At 34.7% G+C, this 22,129-nt stretch overlaps 1 protein-coding gene across 3 annotated transcripts; it reads left to right on the top strand.

The window, feature by feature from the left end:
- Positions 1-1,826: 1,826 nt before the first annotated feature.
- LOC147069846 (apolipoprotein D-like) lies at positions 1,827-14,219 on the top strand. Of its 3 annotated transcripts, none has more exons than XM_085950357.1 (6): positions 1,827-1,862; positions 2,357-2,556; positions 6,197-6,401; positions 8,496-8,647; positions 10,115-10,247; positions 13,585-14,219. In XM_085950357.1, exons 2-6 carry the CDS (start codon positions 2,434-2,436, stop codon positions 13,620-13,622), a joined length of 651 nt encoding a protein of 216 aa, XP_085806483.1. In that variant the 5' UTR covers positions 1,827-1,862; positions 2,357-2,433; the 3' UTR covers positions 13,623-14,219. The 3 variants fall into 3 exon arrangements, with proteins under 3 accessions (XP_085806483.1, XP_085806484.1, XP_085806485.1); XM_085950358.1 differs by having other exon boundaries at positions 1,840-2,012; XM_085950359.1 differs by lacking the exon at positions 1,827-1,862 and adding an exon at positions 1,919-2,045.
- The last annotated feature ends 7,910 nt before the right edge of the window (positions 14,220-22,129 follow it).

Raw genomic sequence — 22,129 nt, 5'->3', positions numbered from 1 at the left:
ATCATACAGATAAAAAATATAAACAATTTGTGGGCAAATCAAATATATTATTGAAGATGCATTTTAGTTGTTGCAACATAACAGTTTGGCGACTATCGAAAAATTCTGTCATGAGATCGGTATAAATTCCCATGTTGCAATTAAAATTATTAAGTATGAATGAGTTTTGGGGGTAACAAAGATTGGACACACTTTAATATTTTCGGTAAATTATCGAGCGCTCCGGTTCGTAAAATTTTCTATTTCGGGTGCTGGAATAATTTATAATATATCTAATTTCCTCACTTGAAATCATTCTTTACTCATAAATGATTATTTATACACCGAAATGAGTAGGTATTATGTTAAAGCTTTTAAAAAATCTTTACTTTTTAATCTTTAATTTAACAGGAAATGATAATATCTACCCACAAAACCAATTACTGATTAAAACCACACCGTACAAAAGATAGATAAATAGTGTCTAATTTATTTTATAATATAATCTATTATATTTCATAAGCGAGTCGGAAAATATTTCAAGATTTTATTGTTTTAAAATTTTAAAGATGGTATTATACATCCACGATGGCCGCGCGGCTGAAGCGTCGGCCTATGGCGTCGTAAGTCCCAGGCATGGCCCCCACATCCTGAAGCGGGCCCTCATGCTAGGATCATTGGCGGCCCCCCTGCCTATCACTTAGGATAAAGATAGTGTGACGCTCTACAGTAGCGTTTTTCACATGGTGTACCTACACGGTAAAATTAATGTGTATGTATATTTAATGTTTTGTAGTATATTTTAATACATCCATTTGAATTATGGAGATGTCAAGAATCGATACACCGTACAACCACATAATTTTAAACAAGCAATAATATTATTGAAGGAAAATAGCGTCGCAAGGGAACTTTTTTTACTATTAGAGCATTGTGATGTGTGTTTATCTCACCTATATGGTCGAGACTCGCCACGCCGGGCCCCTCCTGAGCCCGGCCCCCCAGGCTAGAGCCCTTTCAGTCCCCCCTTGTGGGGGCCATGGTCCCAGGTTCGAATCTTGGGTCTGGCAGAGTATGGACCTAATAGGTTGATCAAGTGGCTGACATCCATTTCTCGTATAAACTAAACCTGTTAATACAAACCTCCACTCTGTGGAGGCCCATATAATCCTAACAGGATCGGATATGGTCGAAAAGAAAAAAGATGCTAAGATCTGGATCAGTTCATTTTGGGACAATGAATCAGTTTTTCTTGATTTTTGTCTCTGCGCAAATGTTCATTCATTACAGGGTCGAAGAGAGCTATTATATATTCAACAAACTTGTATTACCTATACAACTTAACTCAACTAAAAATAGCTGTATGGTCTGTGATAAACTTTTGCCTAAATTCGACTACAAATGCTGGACGGCATTTCGTATACATAATATGATGCGTAGTTTATTTTGTGATTCGTTTACCTGAGACAAAAGTATACACGAAAAGTTATGATGCATGGCTTGGAAGCGGTCGTGCCTCCCACTTCTCACCTCCGTAGCTTGGTAATTGATGGGAACTGAGCGCGCTTTGTTTTTGTCTGTTTAGCATGGTAGACGCAGTTTATTTTATGATTTGTTTACATGAGACGATAGAATACATGAAAGGTCATGGTTTCATCCACGGAAGTGGTCAAAAAAAGATATTAACACATCAAAAACTGAATTAAAACTTACCCCAAAACTAAAAAATCAAGTGAAAAAATATTAATCAAATAATAATTTTATAACAATTTTCGCATTGTATTTATGAAACAATCTGTATCGGTTATTATAATATACTTAATATAATATTTGTTTAAAAATATGTTATACATTACAGTTAATAGTGGTTGGATATTTGCGGTGTTAGGATCAGATAATATCTACCTATATATTTTAATTTAAACGAATTTAATTGATTATAATATAATTCGTTATAGGAAGTACACATCGACAGCTCTCAATAAAAGCGCGACAACTCGAATTATTAAATTTTAATACTAAAATTTAGACGGGTAAAGCTATCAACTCATTCTTTCGCCTTTCAAGTAGGTACATAAGTCAAAATATTTTTAAGCCTACAATCTCATTGTAAGGAATGATTAAAATTGTGTATCGTTTAGATTTATCACTCTTTAAACCAGACAAAATATTTAACTACCTACCTACGTACATTAACTTTTTCGTTTATTCTGTTTTATTTCATACAATTTTATGAAATATTAAAAACTTAGCGTCGTCAATTCATTGAAATGCTACAGATCTAAAATTGTATTGACTGATTTTAACGCGTTTTTATTGAAACTGTCTTTTAGTAATCTGAAAATTCATTACAACCTTACTTTGTTACATTTACTAGGATTTTTGAACAGTGAACGTAAATTATTGTAAAGTTTTTGTGAAATATATTAAAGCACCTATAGTGTAATTTGAAAAATGGCTAAACTGTGTTCGTTTGTTTTTATGGTGTTTGTTTTATTCTCGACTTTAAGGGCCCACACATTCTCATATGGTGAGTGCCCATCTTTACCCTCTCAGGAACATTTTGACATGGAGAAGGTGAGAATGATCAGATTATTATTATTGCAGTCTACCTTGTCCACTCTGGCGGTCCCACTCCGCATTTCCCCTTTCCTCCGTTTTTTTTCACTAACATTACTTGGTGGAAAGACATTATATGTAAGACTTACTACTATAATTAAAATATTTAATATTATAACTGTTGAATATTTGAGTGGTTCACAAGCATAGTGAACCAAGTCCACCCTGGTTATTTTTGAGTTAGCTAGGTTCAAACATAATATTTGACTATTTTTAATTCTTTAAGTGTATGATTGATGCGTAAATAGAATAAGAAATACTCAAATATTATGTTTGAACCTAGCTTACTCAAAAATAACCAGAATGGACTTAGTTCGCTATGCTTGTGAACCACTCATTTATCATTTATTATTATTAGTCATTGTTATCGTAAATTCCCTCGCTTTTCCACTGTTCATTAGCAATATCCACTAATTGAAATATTTTAATATGTTTAATACGTACCTACCGGAATATTAACAATTACTGGAATTTAAAAAGCCAAAAGGTTTAAATGTGAGAATAAACTTTTAGTCATTCTTAATAATTGTAAAAATGTAAAATACTTAATCAACATAATTTGATAATGGCGAGGACTGGTTTCGCCTGCTTTGAAAAGTAAGATTTTTTCTCATATTACTGAATTTGAAAAACTCAAAGGGCATTTAAATTCAAAGTAGTTTATTGAATCCATTTATATGAATAATGCATGCATAATTCTGGAAAATATTTGTTATTATTATATACAAAAAATACCTTAAAGGATAAGGTAGTGTGTGAAGGTAAGATTTTCATTATATTTGCTAGCTTTTCCTAAATACCTAAATAATGTATATACTGAAAAATGTACCTATAAGTATGTTATTATGATGCCTTATCTGTTCTCATCTTAGAAATTAATATTATGACTATATAAAATATATGAATACTACCAAAGAGCATTATTGCAAACGTCGTTGTATTAAAATCTAAAAGATAGCCATACATATATTAATTTGTTTTGTTTTCATTTAATTAAATTTTAATGACGATTATAATTTTTTTAAACACTGAGCATTTTATTTCATAAAAGTGTCGTCCCTTAAGCGTCAATTACATTGAGCTTTTTTACGAGCTGATTATTGGCAAATTTATAATCTGCCTGTAAATTCGCCCAGTGTAATCATCGAACAAGCTAATAAGCAGGTTGTAAACACTCCACCGAGAAAAGTTGAAAGCCGGTCAACTTTATAAGCTACACGCCGGCTTGTGGGCGTATCGCGTCTGCGCAGTAGAGCGTGGTGGTGGAAAAACGAACTACTCATTTTGAAATTTACCTTTTTGACGTTTAATGGAAACATTATTATGGAGCGTAGCGACCTCCCGGCAAAAAAACGAACTACGTTCCGTCAAAATCGCTCGCTGGCTTGTGGCTTATCAGCGAATGGAAAATTTTGTGTGTAATCATGAAATCGCAGTAGCTGAACCGCCCGCTTTTAAATTTGCCAATAATCAGCTCATAAAAAAGCTCAATGTAATTGACGCTTTAGGGAAATTTAGTCCAACGCATGTATTCTATATACAATGTTGCTATCGGCGGTTATCGGCGGCTATCGAGGGTAGTTTATCATATTCATGTATTGAGGCGGTTAATTGTTACAATAATAACCGTCTGAACTGTCAAAAAGCGCTATGTTTTAACAGCACCTCTTTTAGCTCTGTTTACTTATAGAGCGAGATAGACAACACAAGCACAGACCCATCCAAACCAACCCACCTAGCACCACACTCAGTCTTAATCGAGCGTACCACTAGGCCCTACGTTTGGATGTGAAGCATCAGCAGTTTTCCGCACTGGTAATGTTCCAGGAGCAGATACTCAAGACAGGACGCCTCACTGAGTTTGTCTTTTGTCGTATCGCCCAAAATATACCAAAACTTTTATGGTTTTGTTAGACAGGGCTTATTGATTTTTAAAACTAACCAATACCAACCGTAAATAATAAATTGTAGTCTTAGCTCAATAAAAACAAATACCTACGTATGGTAAACAAAGTTTAACGTGCACTTTTTATGGCGGATCTTAACAGCCTACCTCCACCCTTCGCTACTGGTACTTAGATACTTTCATGATGTCACCTCTGAAGGGGAAAGAGGGAGTGTCTCTCTCTCTAAATGTTACACGAACTCATGTTTCACGTGCTGCGTCGCACGAATAAGTGTCCTGCGGTGAACTGTTTACGTACAGATTTCCGGATACGAAAGGTAATAGGTAGGTAAAAAAATCGAAATGTTTAAAAACTTGCTTCGTTACTATTTATGATATAAAATGGAAGCCGATTTTTATTGCAAAATATAATGATAACATTTTTTAATAAATTATAATTGTGGTAAACTTTACTGATATAACTTTATAATTTATTTGTGCCATTATTAATAATTATCTATACGGAAAATATAAAAAATTGACAATTAAAAATACATGAGTAATATATTAACTAAGCAGAACCGATCTGATAGTGGAATCCTTGAATAAGTATTATACTTTATAAGATTTGGTGTTTTTTTTTTATTATTTGTTTCTTTATTAAACACCACAACAGGCCGTGAAGCCCAATAATAGTGGTAAAACTCCCAGGCTTGAGGAATTTACATATAAGATTATGTAAATATATTCTGACCTCACCGGGAGTCGAACCCAGAACTCCGTGATGGAAGGCCAGCGCCTTGCACACTGCGCTAAAAGCTATACTTCAGCTGAGGCATGGTATAAAACGATCGTGACTACGCGACGCGCAGATTGTGCAAACGGCTCGTGACGAACAAAACATAATTCGTCATAAAAATTCAACATGCGTCCATTTAATTTAATATTATGTTTATCGTTATTTAAGTAATAATAATAATATATTCATTGACATGTTTTGTTTTTCGAGTAAATACGTAACGTCTTTTAGTCATCTTTACACGATTTAAGAATTAATTCCTCCGACGCCATCACAAAACAAATTGACATGCTCATAGGTCGACAATCGCTCCCCGACTGGCAACGCATGCAAAATTACGTCCCACCTATTGCTGGAAATTATTTGCCGTTTCACTGAAGTATGTTCTTAACAAATTAGTAAAACTAAAAACATTTCTAGAATTACTAAAATGCACCTTGTGATATGCATCCCACGATGGCCGCGCAGCTTGAGCGTCGGGCTATAGCGTCGTGGGTCCGTGTTTTGAATCCTGGGTCTGGCAAGTACACATATTGTTTTTCAATTTGTGTGTGAGTCAGAGTATGGACCTAATAGGTTGAGTAAGTGGCTGACATCCATTACTCGTAAAAACAAATCTGTTAATACAAACCTCCACACTGTGGAGGCCCATATTATGATCTATTAAGATCGGACATGGTCTTAAAAAAATCGCCTTGTAGGTATACGGAATTGCCTCGAGTGATATCCGTGTTATTTTAGATCAAGAAAAATAATAAACGTGTTAAGACTGTTAAGTAGAAGAATAGCCCTGCAGGTTTGTAAATAATTATTATCCCAAAAATCCAACCCCTACAACCAGCATTTTGTAAAGACTCCAAAAGCGTCTGCTCCTTCCTAGTACATATTATATTGTTTTTTAATTTTACTTTTAGATGTTGGGATTATGGTACGTGATCGAGAAAACAAAAACTTCATCAAGCTGTGCCACATATAAGTTCATGTTTAAAGATACTCCGGGAGTTTATGCACTGGACCAGAAGCAGAAGAAGACGCTTTTTAACAATGGACACACAACCGGGATGCTTTACGTAGAAGACACCGAAAATCCTGCAAACATGAGAGCCCAATTTCCGATGAGTTCGTATTCATATTTTTATACTCCTTGTCATCTCCCGTTAAGTGCGAGAGCGAGAAGATGCATTCTCCTTCTTCGCTCAGTATGCTGGTTGCTGGGCATCGTCCGTTATTTGGGTCTTGGGAGTGAACAAATAAACACCTCGGAATTTGACTTATACTTTTGGTTACATTTTATACAATTTTGCAGAGCGCGAGATATATCTGTTTACAATAGCAATATCTGGAAGCATCTGCCCCAAATATTTGCGCTTTTTGATATCGCTGTCAGCGAGAAGCACTATAGTGCTGCAAGCGATACCCCTTCCGCTGCGAGGAATCTCACCCACAAAAGCGGTGTACAAAAATGCAGCGTTGCTTTTTTAATGACGTTCGGACAAACAGCGTTGCCGGTTACTTTTTTCCTCGTAATCGACCATTACTATGAGTCAGCTCGAAAATGGTTCCGGCCTCTCTAGACCCCCAGAAGAGACATCCCCAAATGGGGACAATTCGGGAGTGTGACATCCTCCCACAGGATGACGCTTTGTGGTGCGCGGGAGTACTTCATTTTGGGGCTAGGGTAGAGGGAGGCCAATGGGGGTGTCTGTAGAGACTTGGAATACATAATTATTTTTCAGTATAAGCAAAGAAAACATAGGACTTATAACTTGATATGTCTGCGTAGAGTCAGGTTTATTATTATTATTAATGTGATAACAATAGGGGTACATTTACACAGATTGGACAATTGGTTGCCTAAAACATTTGAGATAATAGAATTAAAACTATGCAAGGTTTTGGTAGAAGCGGTTGGATTATCTAATTGACCGGCACTTCATATCACGGATATCAAAGTGACATAATACGTGCTCGCAGTTTTTGAACTAATGGAGTCATTTAAACCAATATTTGAGGCGTATAATTACAAAAAGCGACAAGTCCACAATTCAATATTTTCGGGAAACAACGTTTTTCTGTTTCAAGCTTCAATTATTTGTATTAACATGAGATTATTTTTTCCGATGTATTCTATGTCGAAATTAGAACCAAATGGCAATTTGTTTCAGCCTATATACTCTTAAATGTAATAAATATAGGTTCCGATGTATTCTATGTCGAAATTAGAACCAAATGGCAATTTGTTTCAGCCGATATACTCTTAAATGTAATAAATATAGGCAAATTAAAATTGGACGTAGCGCTATTTGCACCTCACTTTTAAATTTATGCCGCATAAGGCACATATTTCCGTGGCACTGTCATGAGTTTACCCAGGGCTCGAAATGGACCGGAACGCACCGGAGCGTCGTTCCGGGTCGTAAAATCGGCAACATTGTCGTTTCGTCTCATGGAAAAAAAAAATACCATTTGAGCTAGAATGGCCATAATATAACAAAAAATCACACACTCATTTTTTATAAAACACATACAATTAGATAACTATCATAATATTTTCATAAAATTACCGAGCGCTCCGGTTCGTAAAATTCTCCATTTCGAGTGCTGAGTTTACCAGATGCTACAGCATGGGAGACGCCCTTTTCAATATTGAACGTTCCCTTATTGGTTGACTTAAACACGTGCGAAATCAACCAAGCTTTAAATTAGTTTAAATATTGTGAAACACGGACTTGGCGCTTTTTGTAATAAATCGAGACTTAAAATATTTTTTTTTTCGTAGGGTTATGTCGCGTTTTGGAATTTATAGATCAATACATATTATGTAAAATTATACAAAGAATACCTGCGTATTTTTTTTTCTCGATTTTGACCAAATGTGGACTTATCGCTTTTTGGAATTAGTTGCCTCATTTACCGGTGACGTGTACAAAAATTATTTAATCCAGTCGTATACTATATCTTACTCTAACGCATATTCCGGAGAATATAAGCGCGCCAAATGCTTTCTCACTTGCACTTATGGTTCGTGTTTGTTCAGTTCTTGATTCGGGGCCATTTTGATATTGTCTATTGACGAATTGGGATTGACATTGGCCTGTTAATATTAATTTATATGCAATCCTTTCCTGAAAGCTTAAATAAAACATAATTTCAGGATTCTTAACTATAGTTCATTTTTGTCTGGTTTAAAGATAAAATGTGTTCATCTTGTAGGTATTGGTGGGTCTGCCAGTTACAACATATTCGCCACAAACTATGACGATTATGCAGCGATCTACACGTGCCAGAAACTGTTGATCGGTCACAGGCAGTCAGTTTCTATCTTATCCAGGAAACCTTACTTACCTGAAAGTACCATCGACATAGTAAGTCATAATTTCATAATTATTAAACTTTTGCGTGTCTCGTTGTTGAGAGACGAAAACGCTGTGGTTGGGGATGACCGGGTGGTGTAGATGGAGAGTCGTCAGGAGAAGCGATGAGAAGTCGAGATTTGGTGGTTGCTCCGTTGGAAGAGGAACGAGTTTTATTTACAGCGTAAACAGTCGACACAAGAGTATGCAACAAGAGCGTTGTGTAACAATACTTATGATACTGTTCCGAGGTCCGAGTTGGGTGGAATAGAATACTGTGCGGAGCAACTTACACGAAGCTTACTGATCGGACTGAGATTAAGATTGATACTAATAAGTATTTTTAGACTCACTAACTCATCAACCGTTAATTATATGCGTGAATATTCGGTAAATTGCGAGTCATTGCTGATGAAGTTTGCAATTGGGAACTCTGCAGGCCTCTGCATTATTGCACTTCGAACGTTTCGATTCCATCGAAGAATGTCACGCGTGTTGAATACGCTTACTGTAGATGCGACGATTGTACGATAGTTTAAATGACTTGCTAATTCTTACACTGTCGAAATAATACTGACATGGTCCGAAGTCATTGACCACTACAAATCAATTGCTACTGAGACGCTTGGACTTACTGCCTTCGTAAGACCAAAAGGCAATGCTCATCCATTAAAGTTAGCCCCTCATACCCACGAGACGATACTACTGATCTCGGAACATTGGTTTCTCCTCTGGTTGACATTTGCTTAACTAGAAGTTTCTACCTCAAGGTTGAATCTCTCTGGACCATTGATATACATAATATAATATTATAATAAGAGCTATATAGTATTTATAGTTTCTCGCAACCAATTAGAAATGGGCAAGAACACTAAGATGGATAACCCCAGAAGCGGATAACATACACATGGATTCTAAGCGCGAAATATATTATACTGCATGTCGCGTTCTATCACGTGACGTCACAGTAAGCTGCCGATACGGGGAAAAGTATGAAATATAGTTTTTCTTGGTGTTTAAAATATTATAAGACTGCTGCTCCCATCCCGTAGCACATTTTGAACCTTTGAACGAACATTTTTCAGTTAGAAAAATTTGCCGAAATCACCAGAACAACAATGAGGTCACCTCACGTTGTACTGCACTGTATCGACACCTGTATGACTCAATGAAAGTTTTTTTTATCATTTTCTACATGCCTACACATTTTTTAATCATGTCAAAATCTTTAGCTGTTGGCACTATGTATTTTCTATAAGAATGTTGTCTATTATATATGGTCTGCGGGTTGGGTTCCGTTCAAAATATTATTGAATTTACAGAGATTCGTTACTAGGTTACTCCATCATTGAATTTACAGAGATCGTGTTCGTGAAAATGACGAAACCATAGATCAATATAATCACAACTTTACAGTAGCTTTCTGTTGAGCGCTACTAGATTTAAAAAAATATCTGTAATTTTTTTTTACCGTTTCAGCTTCACAATATAATGCTAACATACAAAGTAGATCCAGTTGATCTCAACAAGATTCCTCAAGATTATTGTCCAGGTTTTGATGATGAAGACGAAGAAGAAAAAAACAGTGGTGAGGGTGACTGGGAGGCGACAGGTAATGTATCACTTGGCATTCATATCAATATAATATGATAGTACATACTGTGAAACAGATACCGTATGAATGACAATGAACCGGCAAAGAGAGTGATGTCCAGCAATCCAATAGGGCGTAGAAGAAGAGGCAGGCCAAAGATTCGCTGGTTGGATGGAGCTGCCAGAGAATGCCGTATTCTGGGGGTACCGAATTGGAAAGCGGCCACACTGGATAGGGACAGGTGGAGGGAGCTGTTGGAGGAGGCCAAGACCCACACCGGGTTGTCGCGCCCCTGATGATGATGATGACTGTGTTACAGAGGCATTGTGGTACTGTACAGTGAATGGCAACAAACTCTATAATAATTTGATTCAAGGTGTAGGTGATTGATATTAGGTATTTCATTTACGATCGTATCCGACAAAACATACTTATATATTACTAATTTACACATTCGATAACGCACATTTATATGGTAAAATTATCGGGAGTTACTCTGAAGATGCTGAGGTAGCCTGATGTTATTGATATCTGTTCTGGAAGGTTGTGTTGAATGTGCGTGATATGGTGCTTCGGGTAGTGAAGAATGATACACAATGGTTGCATTTCTTGGTTTTGTATTTATAGATAATAATATAAATACACACGGCAATACACAGGACTGGCACATTAGTTTTTATGTTGAATTTAGTACGATTGACATTATGATTTTAAAGTTGAAACGTTATGCAGAGTTGCGCACATAATTGTACTGTACCGTTGAAGAGCTGGAATGCAACTAATTTATTGCCTGTCATTCAGTGACGTCCCGTGGGGGTAGGCAAATTGAGCGTCGCTTGGGGGCGGCAGTTACACAAGGGGCGGCAAATGGAGAAGTATCATTAGGTATACATAGAAAGCTACCTAAACTTAGTAATAACTGACATATCTGTCTATTAAAAAATTCAGCTCACTGGTTCGAAACAAAATATATTAATAATTAGGGTACTATAAAAGTTTTAACAGAACTTAATTTTTTTGTCGGGTTCGCGATTTTAGTTTACTTTCGTTGTCCTTGGACTTCACGTTCTTGGTGGACAGCAATGACACGTGCATTCCTAATTTAAAATGTATCCAAATATATTTGCCAGTCACTATATTTCACTATATTTGTCGAAGTTGTCAGGTGTATTTTTAAATGTACCTATCTGAAACCGTAGACTAGCAATATTGTCTATTGGAGCAGAGATGACATTTAAATTAGATTTAGTGGTATACCTATGTCTTGTTAGTAATGTATTCATACAACACATTTCTTAGATATTTGAGTCATGAAAGGATGATAAAAACTACTGTATAAAAAATATGGCGGCATTTTGGCACTGTTTAGGGGCGGCATTTTGTCTAGGAACGTCACTGCTGTCATTTCCTGTTCATATTATTATACATGCTATATAAATGAGCATAGATAATAATGCTTCAGTTGCAGGGTTGAGTAAGCCTCTACAAAATATTCGGGGTTATGAAATTGACTTTTAACTTATTAGCAGGGCCAAACTCTCTCTTGGCCTGAAAAAAACAAGCATGGGGAAGCTATATTTTTGAATCGGCTACTTGCTAACATTAATACAGTGGAAGGGTAATACCATTGCCCACTGAAGAAGGAAGCCGATACATTACACGACTGGTCCTACTTTTCTCCCCTCCCGTTATCTATGGATGACCTGTCATTGCATGTCATTATCTATAGAGTGCTCATACTGACGCGTCTGTCATGTTCACTTGTCGGAGTATTCTTAGTTTCAGATTTCTTTCAGATTATTTTAATGTATCTGGAGACCTTGGAGTTCATCTGATTTAGTGGTTATGTGTTATTAATAATCGGAAGTGACGATCAAAGTAAGTAAACTTCTTCTGTGTATAATAATATCATAATACACTAGGACGTTTGTCAATGTGACAGTCGATTCTTAATGACAATAACTAATAACTTAGTTATACTCTTCAGTCATTATAGAATACCAAACTCCGCTTGCAGGTACGTTATCAATAAATAGTATGGCAGTGGAGCACTCGTTACTTGTGTAAAAAGTTATGCTCAGGCTTTATTAATCTAATAAAGACAATAAAATTATTCTGAAAGTGGAATATACTTACGTGAGGGTGAATTTAGGTGGACGCTGTTTTATAAGTTTTTAAGATAGGGTCTATCAAAATTGCTACTTTTATTTTTGTTATTTTATTTCTTTTCTTAACCTAATTCTTTTTTTATTATTTATTGTATTATTAACTCACATTTCTCTGTATTTTTATTTTAAAAATTGTTAACATTTATTTTATGTCATGTCGTGAACGCTTTAAATTTATAATTTGTTATGCTCATTATATGTAAAATAAATAAATTTGAATTTGAATTTGAAAATTATAATACCACTCCACTTATAAAACAAGTGAATGTTATTTTTCAACAGGTTACTGTTTTATCGGTCGAGTCGATAAATAATTACAATACTGACATCTCACGATAAAAATCTAAACTAAAAAATTGGCATAATGTAATTTACAGTCCTACAAACATTGATATACTACAATCAATGCCTACACACTTATCTAAACAACTGTCAAAAATGGAACTACGAACTACCATATGGACGCCATTTTGAAAACGTCATTCTAATGTCAGATTCTGTCCAGTTGCGAGTCTTGATTGGGTAGTTTTCGACTGTCGCTCCCCCATCCATTCTTAAGATAAGTTTGTAGGTCTGTACCACCGCCATTTTTAGATTAATATAGTCTGAGCATAACTTTTTGCACAAGCAAAGAGTGGTCCACTTTTCAGATGTAAAAATCAGATCCCAGATTGCTTAACATATTGATTCGCCCTTCCTCGTTTCAAATTGAATTATAAAAAATTCTCAAATCAAATATATTAACTATCAGTGTTATTTATAAACAATATAGTTACATTCCTGTTATTCATCAGCTGTCAAAGTCAGACTAGTCCTTCACACAAAAACCGGTGGTAATATCGATGTCCTACAAATATGTAACATTGATAATATATGCATTACATTTGTAGAAGGTGTGTTAAAGCTTGTGTATTATTTATCATGTTACTTATCTATTCAAATCAAACCATTACCTGTGTGAACACGACAGATGGGTCTGTTTGAGCACTCTATAGAACACCGACAAGCAATAACAGGTCACCCATAGACAACAACGGGAGGGGCGGAAAAAGTTAGACCAGTCGTTGTGAATGTATCGGCTTTCTACTTGAGTCGGCAATGTCTGTACACATTTTTCCAGCGGCGCCATTTTTTATATGTGTTTACTTACCTAATCAAAATTCCTTTTATCTTTTCATGTTAAGCAGAAGGGAGTGGGAGTGGGAGTGGCAGTGATCTCCGCTAACATTTCGGCTGTTATGAAGATTTCAGGATCTTAGCGAGAAATGCTACCATTTATTTATTATTGTTAACATCCTACCTACCTAGGCGGCGCTCGTGGTGCAGTGGGTAAGGCACTGGCCTTCCGCCCGAGCGTTCTGGGTTCGATTCCCGGTCAAGACACAATATTTATGTGTTTTTTTCAAAGCCTGGGTGTTTGTGATTGTCCAAAATTACTAACAACCACCTTGTACGAAAAAGCAAGGACATGGTTATTAATAATTCTAAAAAAAAAAAAAAACATCCTACCTATCTTTCTTATTGATTGACCTTGAATATGATTGCGGGAGACTAATAACAACAATTCGCAATATTTAAACATAATATGTCGCTTTTTTGTCAATAATTATTCATTATTCTTCCTAATTTTTCTTATGTAATTTCTTTATATTTATGTTTTTCTTACTTTATTACATTCTATCTTGTTAGGTTTAACTATTTTATAATTTATAAGTATAGTGAAACTTTGCTGGTTGGAATAACTTTTCACTGTACCTAAACATACTTTTGTAATCAAAATGTAACTTTGTTTCCCTAATAAAAAATAATTACAAGATTTTATATACCACGTTTTTAAATTTTCTGTTGAATCATATAAACTTGACAATTCTATTAATAAATACTTTTTATTGTACTTGATAGAAATACTGAATAAATATAGAATAAGTACTAAAATGTCATTTTGACATTTCATATTGATTTCCATAGTAACGCACGTATATAATAATAATTTAGTTGTTATGACCCCCTTAGCAACCAACAATAACAACTTTCCATACAAAACAGAATTAAGTCTAGCTAGTCGGGAAGTTAGTTAAAAATCTTCAATCGTCCAATACAAATCTTGGACAAGATAAGAAACTTAGATTTCCTCTTTCATAAATAACTTTAACTTCCAATTATTAATAAGTCATTTAACCCCCCCCCCCTTGTGAGGTGTTAAAAAAGTAATTAAATGTGAAAAGCATACACAATAAAAAAACCGGTTTGATAATATGACAATACAAATTAATTTACCATTCTAAGCATCGTGGCGTCAACAACGATCGTGGTTAACATTTCTGGCTGGTATTATAAACAATGATATACTTACCATTGTTTAGCATTCAAAAGGTTTTAAAGTATTATATTATAAAAGCATTTTTATACCAAATCGCACCCCCAGACGTACACTGACGTAAGTCTGTAACTGCTGTTTTGAGTTATGAATTCAGTTCAATTACATTTATTTTTCTCTATCTCATGAGAACACTGGCGTATCTCTAAAAAAATATTTAACGAGATATACCCCTAACTCCAGTGTTATTTTGAATAAATTGAGTCAACTATCCTAGAAGAACACTCCAGTAAATCTGATACTGTTAAATGAATGCCACTGGAAAGATATATTTTTTTCCAATTCTACAAAAAAAATGGACATTGTAAAGCCATTAGACATTAAATCAAGTACCATAAACATGGTTCAAAAAGTTTGTTTCGGCTCTCCTGGAAAATGGCTGATTTTGACTTATGTCTGTGTTGGTCTGGGGGTACGAAATGTAGTTATGTAATTTTTATATAAAAAAAGTGATAAAGTGAAATAAAACTTTATTTAATGTAAACCTTTTTCAGATTCGTCATTTATTTTTAATCCAATAATATAATATATTTACTCTGATTAAAATACAATCTAAACCCAGGGCTCGAAATGGTCAGAGCGCACCGGAGCACCGTTCCTGTTCGTGAAATTGGTAAAATTATCGCTCCGTCTCGCGGAAAAAATAATTTGACCATTTGAACCAGATCGGCCAAAAATAGAAAATCTAACACACTTATTTTTATGAAATACCCATAAAATTTGATAATTATGGAAATATCTTCAGAAAACTGTCGAGCGCTCCGGTTCGTAAACTTTTCCATTTCGAGCGCTGTGTAAACGTAAATTAAAATATAAGGAATTTATAAAAGTCGTTTTAAAAATGCTTATAATAATTAAATCTATATCAACCCTCCCTCCTCTTAGTCTTTGATATTATGGTAATGAAGCCATATTTATTTAACTACTACCTTTCATCAATTATATTTTTGTTTACCAACGTTTATAGTTTATATTTATCAGTGGCGAAGGGTGGAGGTAGGCTGTTAAGATTCGCTATAAATAGTGCACACTAAACTTTGTTAGTCATATGTATTTGTTTTTATTGAACTAAGACTACAATTTACAGATGGTGTTAGTTAGTTTTTGAAAATCAATTAAACCCTGCCCAAACGAAACCATAATAGTTTTGGCATAATTTGGGCGATACGACAAAATTATGCACACTTTTTCATTCATAGTTATTTGTTTTCGTTGGATTAAAAATACATATTACACATATTGTTGGTTCATTTTTTTTATTTCATTAAGCCCTGCCTAAACCAAACTAAAATAAATAAAAAATATTATTCTATCTATAAAATATTCAAAGTTATGTATGATTTAATTGCATAATTTTAGATATTTTATAGATATACATGTATTTTTTGACTATTATCTAATATCGCTTGGTTTCTCCGGGTTTAATTTAATTTTAAAAACTAACCAACACTTTCTGTGAATTGTAGTCTTATTTCAATGAAAAAAAATATGTATGTCTGAAAAAGTTTATTGTGCACTATTTATGGCGGATCTTAATAGCCTACCTCCACCCTTCGCCACTGATATTTATACTAATCTTGCTCCAGAGTCTATACTCTGGAGAAAGTTGTAAAATAAATTCAATTCAAACCTGCTAAACCATAGTAGTTTAGGTACCTATGCTATGGGCGATTCAACAAAAATAGTGTACACTTTTTCAGTCATACTTATTTTGTTTTTTCATTGAATTCAGCGCTCGAAATGGAAAAGTTTACGAACCGGAGCGCTTGACAATTTTATTGTCTAAACGATCTAATCTAATAGATATAATCTTACTAAGATATCAAATGTTATGTGTATTTTATGAAAATAAGTGTGTTAGATTTTTTATTACATGTCCTATCTAGCTCGGATGGTCAAAATATTTTTTCCATGAGGCGGAGCGTTAATTTTACAAACTTCACGATCCGGAACGGCGCTCCAGTGCGTTCCGGTCCATTTTGAACCCTGATTGAATTAAGAATACATATTATTACATATTAATATGGTGTTGGTTTTTTTTAAATTAATTAAACTCTGCCCAATATATAAAACCATAATCAATAGATAAACGAATGTTTTTTTGACATTTTTTGAATGGTAGGGTTTAATTGAATTTTAAAAACCAACAAACACTATCAAAATTCTAGAATTCTACACATTGTAGGACCTAATCTTAGTTCAATGAAAACAAATACGTTTGACTGATAAAATATAGTGTGCATTATTTATGTCGAATCTTAACAGCCTACTTCCACCCTTCCCCACTAGGTTAAAGAAAACTCAGATGAGCCGGTCACGTTGTTAGATGCGATGGACCTAGAGCAACATATTATAAAGAATAGGTACTCGGCCACTGGGCTGCCTCCGGATGAAATGGGCAGATAACATCAAGAAGGACGCAGAGAGGCTGATTGTGACCGACTGGAGATATAGACAGAGATCTGTACAGAGATTCCTGGAGGACGCTTGTAGAGTCGGCAATGGACCTGAACGAACTGTATTTCTTAAATTCTGGTTTTGAAAAGACTTCAATTCCAAAAATCCATTATTCAGGTTTGACTAATTAACCGTTCTCCTGTTCCATTTCCGACTCAAGTAGAAAGCCGATACATTCACAACGACTGGTCCTACTTTTTCTGTCCCTCCCGTTGTTGTCTATAGATGACCTGTCATTGTTCTATAGAGTGCTCATACTGACGCGTCTGTCATGTTCACACAGGGAATGATTTCATTTGGATAGATGAGTTACATGATAAATAATACACTAGCATTAACACACCTTCTACAAATGAAATGCATAGATCAATGCTACCTACATATTTTTTGGAAATCGATATTACCACTGGTTTTTCTGTGAAGGACTAGTCTGACTTTGACAGCTGATGAATAACAGGAATGTATATTATTTATAAATAACACTGATAGTTCATATATTTGATTTGAGAATTTTTTTATAATTCAATTTGATTCGCCCAATCAATTTGTCAAGCAATTTGGGATCGGATTTTGACAGCTGAAGAGTGGACCACTCGTTGCTTGTGCAAAGAGATATGCTCAGGCTTTATTAATCTAAAGATGGCGCTTCCTGTTCACAAACTGATGGCCGATAGCAATTATTATTTGCTGATTACCGCCATTTTAGGTAAAAGTAAAAATAACAATAAACATATTACAACAATAATATTATTATTTATTATCATTAAATTGGTCAAAGTTCTGTTATTATTTTAATGAATGGACATTTCTAGGAAGGGGGCATTATTTAATAATTCCAGCAGTTCCAAGATGACTAACGCTTGAGTTAAATGATAATAGTGATACATTAACAGTCCGCCATTTTGTCGCATTAGTCATACCGGTTGGAGTTCAAAATGTAGTGGGCAGTAGCGTCCGAAGTTAATAAAAACAAGGTACTATTAAACCGTGTCCGGAAACTTGTACGTATGCAATTCGCCGTATCATACTTCACCGTGATGTTATATCGGAAATATATGGCCATATATTAAAGACCATCCAACCTCTTTGGGTCCTATACATTGATATACTACTAGATGAGCAGTTCCCATACAAGTGTTATATTAAGTTATAGTAAGATATTACGAATATCGTCTTATAATATTTCCTTATAGGTATAATGCGTTAAGACCGTTAACATGGATTCCCGAATTTCAACCGTATTGCCCTGGCTGTAAAACTAAATTTGCGTTCTTGGAATAGTGAACCTAAGGGTGACTGCAACGCAAAGCAGACATAGCAAGTCGTCATGCGTTGACTACTAGTTAGAGTAAGATGCAAGCTAGATTGGGCTTACTCAGTAAGTTTTAACAAAGGCCGAGTCGCTGAAAATCGGGCGTCATTTTAAGAAGCATATGATTCATCCAGTAGTATATCAATGGTCCTATAGTACTAACATAAAATTCATGTCTAAATAAAACACGGTTCTTGTCGGTTTATACTTTACAGGAAGCCAGCAACAAACATTTTTTTTAAATATCCAATATACTGGATTTTTTGTTAGATTATGTAAGGTTAGGTTTTCATTCTTGAATTCACGAATTTTGCCAAAATCAACTGTGAAAATTGAATTATTGTTCATATTGAATCGAATACAATTGGAGACCGTATATAATACAGTCATCTCTTCCGATAAGAAAGCTCACGGCAAACTGTGCCACGCTGAAATTTTTTAAGTACAATTTACATGTAACCGCATTAAACTAGTGCGGTACTATGGCATAAGGGCATAAAACCGGAGATATCTCCAATCAAGTGCAGTAAGTAGATAGCTGGTAACAATGCACATTATTTTCAAACAAACACATTTATTTCAGTACTGATCATTGATCAATTATTATCACACATTTGACAAAGTACATTCATATGATAATTATATAATATTCGTGGTTACGAAATTGATAATTATTTTTTTATTGAATTGTGTTTGAGATAATACAATTCTCACTCCAAAAAAAACAGTATTACGTCCATTATTCTACTATTATAGTATGGCCACTAATAGATTGAGCAAGTGGCTGATTTCTATTTCTCGTAAAACCAATATCTGTTAATACAAACATACACTCTGTAGAGGTCCATGTGATCTTATTAGGATCAGACATGGTCGTGTTGGGTCACTCGTGTGGTGTTCGATGTGTAGGTAGAGGATGATGATAATGAAGTCTTCGATGTAGCAGGGTGAGATTTATTAGCAGCGTATCGGTACAATAGTATATTATACAATGATAGTTACGAGCTAAGTACTTGGATTCGAGTGACATCTAGATAAAATATTCTTCGTTATTTATACAATAAAAAGTAACACATTAACATAAAATTCTGGTACATAATCATATTAGACTAATTATAGAATCAGCGTTTTAAATTGAGTAGCGAAATGAAATATTATTTGTTATTACAGTTGTAATAAAATATGATACTATGAAAAATGATTATTCGGCTAATACACCGTAATGGTATAATGTGCTGTGATATGATGTAATAATACACTATCTCTAATTTCGCCAACCGACTTGCTGATCTAGCTCAGTTGTTTACTGGAAATGGATTCGCTGAGAATATATTACTGCAGAGTAATTTGATATCTTAAACAATAGATATTTGATCGCTATTATTCTGCAGCTACAGTCGAAAAAAATCAATATCTATCCAATCTTCTTCGACATCGTCAACATCAATTGGGGTCGATCCACTGGTGGATGAAGACCTTTCTTAGCTCCTTCCACTCTTATCCGTTCCTAGTTCTTCGCTACCACGCACGTCTACCTAACTTTATGAGTTCATCTATATAGCCGATTTTAGGGCGTCCCTGTGGTAGTTTATTGCCACTGCATGACGCCATTTATCCATCGGTTGACATGTTCAGCCCGTTGCGTTGTGATCTGCTTAACGACCTCTATCACATCGCGTACTCTTGACTGCTTTCATATCGATTGTTTTTTGTGATCTTTACGCAATATGCCCAACATGCACCTGCCCATGCCACGTTGCACTTCTTCGACATACTATTACATTTTTTTAAATGTGATTTCTATTTATCGTAAAAACAATCTGTTACACATGCGATCTTAGGATCGAATATGGTGAAATAAAGCTTCTTTGACATAATATTCAAAGTGGGTACATATTCAGAGATACAGACATTTGCGAAAGACGTATCTACAGCAGTGGTTTCTAAACTTTATGTTACTACGCCTCTAATCTTGGCGCCTCCCCCCCACCCTTCATTTTCATTAAATAATAGATACCGTTTTAAATAGTCAAAAATGAACTGATACAAAAATGAAAAAAAATATAAAAAAATAAACAAGGTTTTACTAATATTATATTCATCTTTCAATTAATTTGTTAGTCAATCAAAAATCATCATCGTTATCTTATCATTTAAGTATATCAATCATCGTAGATAGGTATAACATCAAATTACAACGCACAACCACATATTTAAAATATTTAATAGCCCTGAAGGAAAGAAGCGACTTTTTTTTACTATTAATAAAATAATGTAAAAAGTGCATTAGCAAACTTATCAAAAACTCAGTAAATAGATTTTTGTTTGCTTCAAAATATCTGGCGCAGAAATCATTTAAAAGTGGAATCATGGCGAACGGCGCTTCACAATAGTGTTATAGAAGTGAGGTATTATAAAATTAGTCTCCATATTTTCAGACAGGTTTGCAAACAACCTTTTATAGAACTGTTTTTATGTAGTTTATAACTAGCGGCCGTTTTATAAACTAAGCATTTGCAAACTGCAAACCTGTGGCTACATTAATTGTGTTAAACTTTTCGCGCCTCCCATTGCAACACTCCGCGCCCCAGTTTGGAAATCGCTGATCTACAGTGTGATCTTTTATTTTAGAAGATATTGTTCTGAAGATTTTTGGGTACTGTTCGGCTATACGGAATACAGCGGAAAACACATTTTGAAAATACCCGATATACTGGATTATTAATTTGTTAGTTTGGGTTAGTTTAGGTTAGGTTAGGTTGGGTTAGGTTAGGTTAGGTTAGGTTAGGTTAACCTAACAAATAATCCAGTTTATCGGCTATTTTCAATTTTCCCCTGTATTCCGAATAACCGAACAGTACCGATTTTTTTTAATGAAAAATTCAAATAAGTATGTTATCAATAATTTTAAAATCCGTACAATATTTTTGTGAAAAATACACATAAAATTTGTAGATAAAGATAGGCAGGGACAAAAAAATATCTATAATATATAATTATTCAGGGCACATTCGGGATTATTGTAGGAATTGGAATGCAATTGGAATTTTTTATTTTGCCAAATTCTGAACATATAAAATATCCCTTATTCAACAAATGGATAATGTCTTATTTGAGAATGATAACCCAGTGTTGGATAATTATTTACTCCAACAACTCACTTTACCTGTGTTTATCCACATTGGATGCTTTCCAGTTTGGTACCTTATGACTAAAAAAGTTCTTAGTAGCTCCATTTGTCCAGTAAATTTTTGGTCTGCTTCATCTTATGCCTACTATTATAATCCTCGACATTAAGACGGCCTTGGCACCGGGGGTGGAATCCGGAAACTACGTAAGACATTGGACTATGGAGCAGCTATCAATTATTATGAAATACGTCCTCTTTTTAGCATCGTCAAATAATATAGGAACCCTACTTCTTCCTACATCTTTACTTACTTTCCGGTATCCAACCCAAAGCCTTGGAAATGTGTTAGAAAAATGTTACTTTATTAATTAAGACAGTTGTGGTTTGCGGGACGCTACTGCGTAGCTTCAGTAATGAAAATATAAAAGAAATATTCACTGAATAGATCTTGCAAGC

This window comes from Rhyacophila brunnea, unplaced genomic scaffold, assembly GCF_057557595.1.
Source record: "Rhyacophila brunnea isolate RB1 unplaced genomic scaffold, BYU_Rbru_1.0 scaffold_23, whole genome shotgun sequence".
Taxonomy (NCBI): domain Eukaryota; kingdom Metazoa; phylum Arthropoda; class Insecta; order Trichoptera; family Rhyacophilidae; genus Rhyacophila; species Rhyacophila brunnea.
Note: the sequence above shows the minus strand (reverse complement) of the source record. Positions and strands in the feature narration are given on the sequence as shown.